Source organism: Aquarana catesbeiana, linkage group LG05 (assembly GCF_042186555.1).
Source record: "Aquarana catesbeiana isolate 2022-GZ linkage group LG05, ASM4218655v1, whole genome shotgun sequence".
Taxonomy (NCBI): Eukaryota; Metazoa; Chordata; class Amphibia; order Anura; family Ranidae; genus Aquarana; species Aquarana catesbeiana.
The window spans coordinates 542,228,318-542,241,922 of NC_133328.1; the positions used below are offsets into that span (position 1 = coordinate 542,228,318).

General features: G+C 44.0%; 1 protein-coding gene across 8 annotated transcripts in view; it reads left to right on the top strand.

Annotated features, from left to right (window-relative positions):
* HNF4G (hepatocyte nuclear factor 4 gamma) overlaps positions 1–13,605 on the top strand; it is a 199,357-nt gene that overhangs the window by 164,717 nt on the left and 21,035 nt on the right. For all 8 annotated transcript variants that reach the window (XM_073631829.1, XM_073631831.1, XM_073631830.1 and 5 more), the window contains exons 3-4: positions 1,786–1,880; positions 8,798–8,904. In XM_073631829.1, coding sequence (XP_073487930.1) covers positions 1,786–1,880; positions 8,798–8,904 — 202 coding nt within the window. The remainder of the gene's footprint in view (positions 1–1,785; positions 1,881–8,797; positions 8,905–13,605) is intronic.

The following is a 13,605-nucleotide window of genomic DNA, read 5'->3' on the forward strand; positions in this document are numbered from 1 at the left end:
AGGGATGGAGGGAGCTGGGATGAAATGGGGGGGATGGAGGGAGCCGGGATGGGATTGGGGGATGGATGGAGCCAGGATGGGATCGGGGGATAGATGGAGCCGGGATGGTTTGGGGGGATGGATGGAGCCAGGATGGGTTGGGGGAATGGATGGGATCGGGGGAATGGATGGAGCCGGGATGAGGTCGGGGGGAATGGATGGAGCTAGGATTGGATAGGGGGGTGGATGGAGCCAGGATGGGATCAGGGGGAATGGATGGAGCCGGGATGGGATTGGGGGAATAGATGGAGCCGGGATGGGATTGGGAGGATGGATGGAGCCAGGATTGGATTGGGGTGGGGTGGGGTGGATGGAGCTGGGATGGTATGGGGGGTGGATGGAGTTGGGATGGTATGGGGGGATGGGATGGGAATCGTATTGGATCAGGGGGGATGGATGGAGCCAGGATGGGATTGGGGTGAATGGAGCTGGGATGGTATAGGGGATGGATGGAGCTGGGATTGGATCGGGGGATGGATGGAGCTGGGATGGATGGAGCTGGGATGGGATTGGGGTGGATGGAGCCGGGAATATATGGGAGGATGGATGGAGCTGGTATGGGATCGGGGGATGGATGGAGCCAGCATGGGATTGGGGTGGGGTGGATGGAGCCAGGATGGTATGGGGGATGGATGGAGCTGGGATTGGATCGGGGGATGGATGGACCCGGGATGGGATTGGGGTGGGGTGGATGGAGCCGGGATGGTATGGGGGGATGGATGGAGCTGGGATTGGATCGGGGGATGGATGGACCCGGGATGGGATTGGGGTGGGATGGATGGAGCCGGGATGGGATTGGGGTGGGGTGGATGGAGCCAGGATTGGATCGGGGATGGATGGAGCTGGGATTGGATCGGGGGATGGATGGAGCCAAGATGGGATAGGGGTGGGGTGGATGGAGCTGGGATGGTATGGGGGATGGATGGAGCTGGGATTGGATCAGGGGATAGATAGAGCCGGGATTGGGGTGGGGTGGATGGAGCCAGGATGGTATGGGGGATGGATGGATATCCTCTCCTCCAAATCACTCCAAGTGAACTCTTTGCTTGTTCCCCCTCCCTCGCCCTCCTCTTCATGCCCTTCTCCCCTCCAAGACTCACTTTTAGATGACACAGACCTCAGACCAGAGCGCCTCTCTGTACATTGGTGTGACTCCTTCCCTCCTCCTCCTCCGTGCACAGGAAAAACATCACAGCACAGGAGGAGGAGGAGGGGCGGGTTCAGTTTGCTTCGCTCCGCAGTGCACTGTATGTGTCAGGCAGCTGGGGAGAGATGCCGGCTGCAATGCACAGTGGAGTGGAGCTTGCGGCGTGCGGGAGCGGAGACACCCCGCACAAGCCGCGGGCATTGAGGGAATCTGATTTGCTGGGACTCCGGATCGTGAATGCAGGGCGGTCCCGGCGAATCATCGAGGTTGCGGTATGGGCAAATTAGGCGGCCGCGAGGCCCCTTTGGGGGCGAGGCCTAAGGCGACCGCCTAATTTGCCTAATTAGAGAGCCGCCTCCGGATTCAGGTAAGTATACTGTACATCTGGGGCAAGAGAGAGTAAGACACTTTTGATCAGAGCGGTTAGGCAAAGTAAGTACACTTTTTATAAAGAATATGTAAACAGATTCTACAAAAATCTTACCCAGTTTGAACAGCTGCACATTACATAATGTGGCTTATGTGTAAATACTAAATGTATATCTTCTTGTAGAACTCTAAAAATAATCCCCTATCATTTCTTTTTCTCTATGTTCCAGGTTTAGCAGACAGTGTGTTGTTGACAAAGACAAACGGAACCAATGCAGATATTGTCGTCTAAGAAAGTGTTTTAGAGCTGGAATGAAAAAAGAAGGTAGTTTGTGTTGCTTTTTTTTTTTTAATTGTTTATTTATAAGTTTTTGCAAATATACAAAAGAAAATACATGTAAGACGTTAACATTTGAAATAATGCAGGTGTACACCATTTTTGAGAGTTACAAAGCACACATAAATTGTACAATTAAAGGAGTAGTGATGTGATTAGGCTGTAGACTTGAGTGAGAAAAAGATAATCAAATCCAAAAAGAGAAAAACTGAAACATCTTCCTACCCTATCCGTGAGGGAGTTGCAGAGACAACATAAACCTACTATATAACTCCACATAAAGAACTTTATAAAAAGATTAGTATTTAGCATATAATTACACAGGCATATGAACACATCTGAGGTTAACTAACTAGATTCATTGCCTGCAGAGCCATATATAGAATTGTTCCATGTTGACCATATTTTCGAAAATTTCTGCTCCGTGCCCTCTACTACAGCCGTCAGATGTTCCATTCTGCGTATATCAGCCACAGTAGTGAGTAACTGTGGGAGAGTTGGGGGTGAGGTAGATAACCATAGCCTAGGTAAAACCTGTTTGGCAGCCAATAAAATGTAAGACAACAATCTGCGCAGAGCCTAAGAGACACCAGGGAAAGGGAAACCTAACAAATAGTACATGGGCATTAGAGGAACGGGGGCCACCAACCAGTGTTTCTAGCAAAATCTGAACTCGGAGCCAAAATTGGTGAACAGGGGGACATTCACAAAAAAAAACAACATTATTACATCTCCAACATTGTTTTGAGATTGATCGATTGTGGGCGTGCAAAATATCTGGGGTCCTATACCAGTGCATTAGGACTTTGTATGCAATTTCCTTATGGGTCACACATCGAGAAATCTGGGAAGTGTGCTCCCATATGCTCCCCCAGTCCAACAAGGAGATGTCATGCTGCCAGATCTGAGACCATTTCCTCATGTAATGGTGGCTGTTAACTGTCACCGGAACAGCCTCATGCAATATTTTATAGATGGCAGAGATCATTTGGGGCTCAAAAGGACCTTTAGCGCATAGGGTCTCAAAGTCTGTTGGCTTCTCCAGAGTCAAAGAAGGGAATCTGGTGGAGAAAAAGTGTCTAATCTGTAAGTATGAATGTAAGAGATTTTAGGGAATCAGATGCTTCTTTGCAAATCAGGAAAAGTCAATAAATGTTGTGTCGCTGGGTTAACAAAGTGACATAGTTGGAATATTCCTGCCTGGGTCCATGGTAGCATACGTTTATACGAAAGACTATCTGGGATGTCTGGATTGAATAGGATATTCAAGAGTGGTGGGCACGAAGAGGACAGGGAGTAATGCTCAGAACATCTTTTCCATATAGACAATGTGAAGAGCATAGGAGCCAAGCATAATTTCCGTAATTGGGGCATATGAAGGGCGGAAGAAGGCCAGAGCATATAGCGAGGGTGAACCAGGGCCGTGACACTCATTTCTATCTCCGCCCACCTATTTGGGGCCTTCCGGGAGGACCAGGAGGCATGAACTCTCAAATGTGAGGCATAGTAGTATTTGATAAAGTCTGTGCCTCCTAATCCCCCCTACTTTTCCGGGCCAGAACCACTGACCCTGCCAACCTGTGGGAGGCATTATTCCAAATAAAACAGAGGCTCCTCCTTTGAAGGGATTTCAGCTGCCTCAATGGGACTGCCACCGGTAACGTTTCAAACAAATATAATAATTTGGGGAGAATGGACATTTTAAGAACATTAATACGCCCCAGGAGGGATAGGGGTAGGGCAGTCCAATGAGTCAGCAGGCGGTTATCTTCCAAAAACAGGGGAGGGAAGTTGGCCCAATACAGAGAGTCATAGCAGGCAGTGATTTGAACCCCCAAATATTTAAGTTACTGAGAACACCAATGGTAATTATACTTGCTTTGAAGGGAAGATAAGAGGGTAGGGGGAATGTTTATGGGTAAAGCTTCCATTTTAGCAGCATTAATTTTAAAACCTGAGAGGCCACTAAAGGCAGTCAATATGTTATGTAGTTGTGGCAAGGAGGTATGTGGATGAGTGAGAGTAAGAAGAACGTCATCTGCAAATAAGGATAATTTATATTTCGTGTATCGAAGACGAACGCCTCTAATGTCAAGGCATTCCCGTATAGCCGCAGCTAGAGGCTCCAAACTATAGGGGACATCCCTGTCGCGTTCCATTGCTGAGAGAAAATGGATGTGATAGGTGGGAGGAGAGTTGCACCTGTGATATGGGCGTCCAATACAATGCCAGAAGGGCTTGAATAAAGGGACCCGAGAATCCATAACACGTTAATATCGCAAACATAAACGGTCAGCTAAGGCGATTGAACACTTTTTGGGCATCTAAACTAAGTATTAAAGCGGGATTTTTGGTTTTAGTAAGTATGTCTATAATGTCAATTGTACGGCGTGTGTTGTCACCAGCGTGTCTCGTGGGAACGAAACCCACCTGGTCTCTATGAATTAGTGCTGGCAGTAACAGGGAGTGTCTATTTGCTAAAATCTTGGTGAAAATGTTATAGTCTGAGTTTAATAGGGCGATAGGATGATAGTTATTGGGAATAGATGAATCTTTACCCGGTTTAGGGATAACAGTTACAAAAGCATGTAAGAATGAAGAGTGCGGTATGTTGCCCTGGAGTAACGAGGAGAACAAGGAGAACAAATGCGGGGTCAGGGTCAGTAAAAATGTCTTATAATAGGAATATGGAAGGCCATCTGGGCCTGGGGCTTTATGTGTGGGGAGATGTTTGATTACTTCAGTTAATTCTTCAGCAGAAATAGGCTTATTTAATGAGGAGCGCTGATCTACTGATAGTTTTGGAAGATGTACAGATGACAAGAAGGAGTCTAGTTTGTCTTGTGAAAACTGGGCCTGTGAGTCCCTGTTCAAGTAGTTGTAGAGTTTATTATAATATTCACCAAAAACTCCTGACATGGTCTGTGGGCAATATGTAGGTGTGCCATCTGATTGTATTATATGATCAGGGATGGATAAAAAGGGTCAGGGCTTATGCCTATGGACAAGCATCCTGTGTGGTTTATCTGTGTACTCATAGAACTTTTGCTTAGACCATAACAATGACTTCGAGATTTTATTTGTGTCCACAGACCTAATATGATTGCGGACAGCAATTACTGTACGCAAGCGACCCACCGTAGGGAGGCGGAGCAGCTGTGCCTCTGTCCTCCCCAGCTGGGCCACGAGCTCTCACCTCATCCAAATAGAGTCACGTTTCAAGCGTGAACTGGCTGAGATACGCTCACCTCTAAAAACTGCCTTATGGGCCTCCCAAACAATAGATGTATCAGAGACTGAGCCCACATTTAACTGAAAAAACTCCTCTAATTTTTTAAGAAGTCTATCCTTAGTTTTGACATGTCGCAAAAGAGACTCATTGAGTGTCCAATGACATGTTTTGGGTGATGCGGCGCTAAGCACCATACTCAGAGTGATGGGAGCATGATCAGACTATGTAATAGGATCAATCTCCGAAGAGATTATGTTGGGTAGCAAGGGAGCGTAAATTATAAAATGGTCCAATCGAGAATATAGCTTATGTAGGGGAGAGAAAAAGGTAAATTGACGCTGGGTAGGGTGCTTAATTCTCCACGCATCAAAGAGATTATGGGAGCAAATTAATTTGCGAAAGGAGGTGGACAATTTAAGGACTTGAAGAGAAGGAGTTTGTTGAAATAAAGCATGTCTATCTCTACTGGGAGACATACACATATTGAAATCCCCACCCACGATCATGAAAGGCTAAGAAAAAGATCGCAGCCGATCAAGAACTCCAGTGAGAAAGCCAACCTGTCCTGTATTGGGTGCATAAACATTAGCTAAGGTGAAGGAGGTATTCAGGTGGCTACATTTCAGGAGAACAAACTGACCCAGGGGGGTCCAGGGTTGAGGTTAAGATCCATATAGGACAAGAGCGTTTAATTAGTATGGCGACTCCAGCCTTACCAAATGGATTTGAGGCCATATAGACTGTAGGAAATAGTTTGGAAGCAAATTTAAAGGAACCCCCTGGGCGGAAATGTGTCTCATGAACCACCACCACATCAGCTCCGGAGGATTTGAATCCCTTCAAAGCCAGCCAGCGTTTTCGTAAGGAATTCAAGCCCTTGACATTACAAGAAACTATCTTTAAAGCCATATTTCAAACAAAGTGATAAGCAGATGATATTTTAACATAACTCGTGGGTACGAGATGTTCCCACCTAAGGCCGACAATAAGATACATCTACACATCATCATTTTTAAACATCAAGTCAATGTGTGTTGAATTTAAAACCTGCAGCAAAATAAGAGAACAATAACAGGTCAAAAAAGGACCAGATAAAAATTTGAAAGGTACAGCAAGATTACAGCATAAAAAAAGAAAAACAAAAAAACAAAAAAAAACGAAAGCCTGAAGGAACAAAGTCCTTCAGGGGACCAAGGCGGAGGGCCTTGGACATATAGAGGGACATGACGGTCAGCTAAAGCTGTGGACTGTGTCCCACTCCTTTAGGTAGTAGCTAGCCTCGGACATTTAACAGTTAACATTTCTCAGAACATAACACCATTGACTGGAACTGCAATGGGGGGGCTAAAAGAGAACAGAAGTCTTCCTAAACGGAAAAAACACATGTGTGTGAAAAAAAAATTTAGACAAAAAAAAATTAGAGACGGGGATTACTGAGCATATCAGAAGAGGGAAGGGAAATAGGGGAAGAACGCTCCCCACAGATACCTGATGAATTCAGCTGAAATCCTGGGTATCTAGGAACCAAAAACATGGAAGTGCAATGCAAGCAAACCTTGGGGCCTGGTGGGGGATCTAGGCTGATTGGAGCGTTGCGGTGTAGAGAAAGCCCTCCGATGTCTCCAACGTACTGGGGTCCAAATTGCTGCGGGGGGCCTGAAGGGGTTTGGAGGCCAGGGCAGGCAGGGGAAGCTGGAGTTCTTCTTCTGGTACAGGTGGCAGACCTAAATTTCGAGTGAAGGCTTTGCATTCATGAAGATCTCTGATGGAGTATTGTGTGCCATTTTTGGGAAAACCCCATCTATAGGGAATTTGATGCAGTTGGAGGGGAGCCGTGACTTGGTTGAAGATTGTGTCTTTTTGCCAGAGTGATGGGGGAAAGATTGCTGAAGATCTGGATTTCGGAGTCTTTGAAGTCAATGCAATTCTTGTTGCGTGTAGCTGCTGTTAAAGCTTCCTTACTTTCATAATAGTGAAAGCGAACTACTATGTCTCTCGAATAGGAACCAGGAGGAGGTTTGGGAGCCAAAGATCTATGGGCCCTATCTAGGCGCCAATCAATATAGGTTATGTGCGGGGCCAGTGTGACAAAAAGATTTAGTAGGTACCCCCATAGCTCTTTATCATTGACTGTTTCGGGGACTCCAGGGATGCTCACATTTGAACGACGTTCTCTGTTCTCCAGATCTTCTTGTTGGAGTTGAATCTGGGAAACTGTGTGTTTAAGAAATGCATTTTCTTCTTCCAATGCATGCATATATTGTACAGTCTCATCAAATTTAGTCTCCAAAGTGGCAGTGCATTCTCCGAGCTGATCTATTTCCCCCCTAAGCTCCTGAGCGATCTTCCCGACCTCTTTAGCTATGTTGCGTGTTAAATCCTGTAAAAGTGTTTGTAGTTTCAAGTTCAGGACTGCCACCTTAACTGTCTCGACTGGGTTTGTTTGCTGGGTTGCATTGCCCATGTGAGGAGTGCCCGGTGTAGAAGCCAGGAGTTCTGCGGCATCTGTTGAATCTGTGGGTGTATTCAAGGCTGCGGATTGCGACCTATATAGGAATCGCTCCATGTTTTGTGCAGACTTTGTTATCAATAGCGGGATAAAACCTTGGTATATGTTCTTCTGAAATCCTACTTTGCCCATGTAGTGCCCGGAGGTGTCCAGAGGTAGCTGATAATAATAATCCTGTGGCTGTGTAAGCTTTTGAAGCAGTGCAGGATCCCTTAGAAAAGGAGCGGGGACCAGTGCGGGTCTAAGACATGTCTACCTTCGTTGCTAGTCGCACCTGCTCCCCCCTATTTTGCGTATGAAGTATGAATGGTGCAATAGAGATAACTAGAGTCTCGGGGGGGTGTATGTTTCTTTAAGAGCCCGCAGAAAGGCACAGCATAGGATAAGCTGCAAGGCCAGCAAATAAGTGACAGTGGAGGTAGTAGAAGTAGGCTTGCTTCTTGGGGTCAGGTATTGCTACAAATATTGTATGTGTGACCCTTATGGAGTACTGCACCCTGGTGAGGGAGAGCAGACCGATATCATAGGCCACAGGGAGGCTGTGGGATGTTGTTACAGGCGACTGGCCTTCAGAGTACTTCCAGGCAGGCCACATTTTACATACTATTCTCCTGCCTCCTCCAGGGGTGTTACCACAGCCCTAGTAGGGATCTCTGAACTCCAGGCCTGAGGATGCAGGGGAAAAACCGAGGAAACCCCGATCGGCCGACCGGGCCCCACCAACACAGGCAGGGACAGAGTCAGGGGATGTCCAGAGGCTTCTAGGGATTATTTGGTGGCTCACCCAGGACGTTAGCAGCCGGGATGGCAGTAGATTGTAGTCGGCTTTGTGGAGCTCTGTGTCCACACGTCCTCCTCGGTATGCTGCCGGGCACGCCCCCGTGTTGCTTTGTTTTAATCACCATATTTTAAAGCCACAAACAAATGCTCTACGGTGGGGGTCACATATTGACAGAGATTAGAGTAGCTCCAGTATGGTACCTGGGCTTCGAATGAGCAGTTGTTAAGCACATTTTTTACAATAGTGACAGAAGCAGTGACAATAAACTGAATCCCAGTCCGCTTTCCCTTTCCAATTTCAAACCATGCCATAGTTACAATTTATATTTTTTTTTTAATGCGTAAATGTGTTTCTCATATTTTCTAATTTCCTTCACCAATCAGCTGTTCAGAATGAAAGAGACCGAATAAGCACAAGAAAAAGTGGATTTGAAGGGAGCAATATCACATCCATTAATACACTGGCACAAGCAGAAGCTTTGTCTCGTCAGGTACAGAAAATAATATTCTAAATGGAATGTATGTGTTAAGACAATAAGGTCTGATGAGCCCCATCCTGAGTGGGGAGAAGGGTGTTTGTCACAGAACACAGTGCTACCTCCCTTTCTCCAAAATTCACAAGTAAGTGACAAAATAACCAGATTTAGATCTTGTGGCCATGGCCAGGCAGAGGACTGACATATTTCATTTAACTGAGTATTTAGTTGAGTAAACAGTACTAAGACAGGGTCAAGAGACATTGAATTAAGCCCTGTCATAAAATTACCATGTCATAGGACCTCTAGCATCATCCTCAACAGGCTCAAGTGTGTCCTGATCATAACTGGGGGTTGTAAACCTACAAAAATACAGATCCTGCTATTAGCTATATTAACGTATTCAAAAAACAGTCCAAGAGTGGTTTAGCAATACACATTCTAATCTGGTGTATTTTTTTTTATCAATCAATCTTCTTTTTATTAATTTTTTTTTAAAAAAGACAAGTAATACACATCATACCATCTTCAAAAACATATACAATAAAAATTCCTTTTACATAATAAATAATCTTAATGATACCCACTTCTTCCTGATTCTATAGAATCATCTAACTAAGTTCCTATTACTCAAACATACCTCAAAAAAACAGTCCAAGAATGGTTTAGCAATACACATTCTAATCTGGTGTATTTTTTTTGTAAAGTTTGTAAACATATATGTAAATATGAAGTGCTCATTACAGAAACAGATTCTGCTATGGAGTGCTATACAGTGGTGACAATTTGATGCTCCTTCTCACAGAATATGTTTAAAGTGATTGTAAAGGAAAAATGTTTATTTAAAAAAAAAACAACAAACCTGTTATACTTACCTGTTCTGTGCAGTGGTTTTGCACAGAGCAGCCCTGATCCTCCTCTTCTCAGGTCCTCTGCCGTCACTCTGGGCCCCTCCCCCTTGCCAAGTGCCCCCATAGCAAGCCGCTTGCTGTGGGGGGCACTCGTGCTTGCTCGGCCCCAAGCCTGCTCTCTACGTCCATAAGACACAGAGAGCACAGCTCAGCCACCGCCCCCACTCCCGTTTTACTGGCTGTGATTGGCAGCAGCAGGAGCCAATAGCTTCCCGCTGCTGCATCTCAGCCAATCATGAGGGAGAAATCCGGGAGAGCTTTGGGTCTCATGCACATTGTTGGGTGGAGATCAGACTTGGGTAAATATTAAGGGGTCTGAGGGGGGAGCTGCACACTAAAGGTGTTTTACCTTCATGCATACAATGCATGAAGGTAAAAAACCTTAAGCCTTTACAACCACTTTAAGTCAATCAGCTCATTGAAAAGACTACACCTTCTATAGTTGTTGAGGTGGTTGAATGAAGCTGATTCAAAAACAGAGCTCTGTCCAGTGGTTAATCTACTGTCCTGTTGAATACAACGCTTCCAACTTTTTCTTGTGATTTCCTTTCCTTATGATTCTTATGATGCCAGTGGCAGATTACAGTGGAAATGGGCCATAAGACTGGTAACCGACAATTGAAACAACATATTCAGACACATCCTTTTACATTTAGTGGTAAAGATAGAGCTTTGGTGCACAGAGTATGAGTTTTTGAGAGTGTTAGTAAGGCATAGTACAGTGTGTATTCATTTTTATGTCAATACAGCATTTGTAAATTAGTAATCCTCCTTGATGAGACAAAGATGTTGGTTCACTAATGGAGTAGTTTTTTTGGACACATTTTTGTTGGTTAACTAATATGGCAGAGTGGACTTTCCTTTACTTGCTTAAAATTATTTTAAAGTCTTTTTTTTGTTTAATACTTGTTCATACTTTCCTTCTCTGTGCAGTGGTTTTGCACAGAGCAGTTCACATGCACCTTTTCTCAGGTACCTTGCCAGTGCTCCTGGCCCCTCCCTCCTGCCGGCACAGCAATCAGCATGCTATGGGGTCCCCCGAGCCACTGCTCTGTGTGTCCATTGCCATCTCTTTCTCCTTATTGGCTCAGTAACTTTGATTGACAGCAGCAGGAGCCAATGGCATCCTCTGCTGTGTCTCACCCAATGAGGAGGGAGAGTCCCAGACAACTGAGGCTCTCTTGCAACATCGCAGGATCAAGAGGGGGCTCAGGTAAGTATTAGGGGACTAAGGGGGGCTTATGCACACAGAAGGTTTTTCATTTTAATGCATAGAATGCATTGATTAAAAAAAAACCTTCTGCCTTTAGAGCCACTTTAGCTTTACATGTAAGCATGCAGTACAGCAAAGCCTTTAGTACATTAAAAAAGTATAACATTTATGTATTCTGTTGCATTGAAATGTGATACTATATTAATCTAGGCCGATGATGCTTGAAGAGAAGCTTGCTTTTTTTTTAAATATTTTAAATTCTTTATTAAAAAACACAAATTAGGTAAAGGAATTTCTTTCACCACAGAAAAGAAAGAAACAATTCATTCCTTGATTTTAAATATTTTGTTTTTGTCTACATAAGGCTAGCTTGTTAAAGTGGTTGTAAACCCTCCCTAACATTTTTATTGAATTGTAATCCTCATAAAAAATGCTCATGATTGCTGCTAATAATTGTCTCCTTACTTGTTTTGTTTTGCTGTAATCTGTCCTGTTTTGATTAATGACGTTACCAGCGCATGCGCTTCCCTTTCCTTGATTTACAGCACGCTCTGTGTACAATCCATCCACTGACATAGTGACCTGAATGGGATTTCCTCTCCCAGTGGCACAGCCATTTGAGACTGCAGTGTTTTCTAGTTCCTGGTGCTCTCCATGTGACTGTGTGATGTCACATGGGGGCATTAACCTTGTCAATCATGCTGCATTCTAGAGCGGCGATCAGCTGCAGCAGGACTGACAGGCCTACAGATGCAATTTAACTTCACTATTATAAGCAACTCAGCAAACTCGGCAATGAGAGGCGGTTGTCGTGGGAACATCGGATTGAGAACGAGGCTTGGCTATAACACGATTGCGCATGCGCAAGATTGTGGCGAAGGGAAACATGAAAGGGCGGAAATCGAAATCAGATAACAGTACTGAAGATAGAGCCGTCTTATCCATGAAGAAAAACATTTTCAAACTTAAAAAAAAAGTAAGTAATAGGCGACTGTGGCTGGATTAGGTTATGTGATGTTTGCTAATAAGTGATTAGAACAAAATAGATGATTGCAGGGTTTACTTCCTCTTTAAAGTTTGATACGATTTTCTTTAACGACCTTCAAGGTCATTGAAAATAAAAACACCTTGTAACTATCATAAAAGCTTCATGTGACTTTCTTGAAGTTAATCTGCATTTTTTTTATGGTAGTAGTTTATATCTTAATGATAAATATATATCATATATTACTTTTTATTATTATATATGCTATTATTTGAAGACAGTTGGGAGAGAAGCGTTTTTTTCTATGTACAGTAATTATATTCTTGTTTGTTGTGTAGTTAATGTTTAATTTTCAAAGTACTACCTCTTTTAATTAACAATTTAGTAAAAAAAAAAATAAAAAGCATTCCTGTTTTACATCTATCTATCTATCTATCTATCTATCTATCTATCTATCTATCTATCGATATAGATAAATATAGATATATATAAATATAGATATATATATATATATAGATATATAGATATATAGATATAGATATATATCTATATATCTATATATAGATATATAGATATATATCTATATCTATCTATCTATATATATATATATATATATATATAGATAGATAGATAGATAGATAGATAGATAGATAGATAGATAGATATAGCTATATATATACCATATATATACAGGGCTATTTTTCAGCGGGAACGCTGAGGAACGCAGTTCCGCCACCTCCAGCACTGAATGTGTTTTATGGTAAGGATTGCTGGGGTGTGCTGGAGGGTCTAGTGATGCTGGCTGCTGGGAGATCTATTGTTGCTGGTAGGGATCTATTTTTGTGTGGGGGCCTATTATTGCTGGGGGGGGTCAATTGTTTCTGGGAGGGATCTACTACTTCTGGAGGCAGTGCTGGGACAAGGCCATCTGGTGCCCAGGGCGAAAATGGCAAACTGCGCCCCCCCCAGGTATAAAGAGTCAGTGTCTTTTCAAAACCAGAAAACACTTAAAACAATACAACAATACAATACTGTAGTTGCAGCCCCGTCGCAGTATATGTACTGCGGCGGATCGGCAAATGATTAAATTGTAAGTTCACTTTACAGAAAATCTTTAAGGTGAACTTACATTGGACCCCCTCCCCATCTCCCCTAGTCCTGCTAACCTGGAGTCCAGTGATCCCCCGCACTGACCCCTTTACATTACACAGCTCCCTGCACCTCTTGACCCCTTTACATTACACAGCCCCCTGCACCACTTTACATTACACAGCACCCTGCATCTCTGGACCCCTTTACATTATACAGCCCCCTGCACCTCTGGGCCCCTTTACATTACACAGCCCCCTGGGCCTTTGGATCCCTTTACATTACACAACAACTTGCACCTCTGGGCCCCTTTACATTACACATCCCCTTGTGCCTCTGGGCTCCTTTACATTACACATCCCCCTGCACCTCTAGACCCCTTTACATTACACAGCCCCCTGCATCTCTGGACCCCTTTACATTACACAACCCCCTGCACCACTTTACATTACACATCAGCCTGCATCTCTGGACCCCTTTACATTACACATCCCCCTATGCCTCTGGGCCCCTTTACA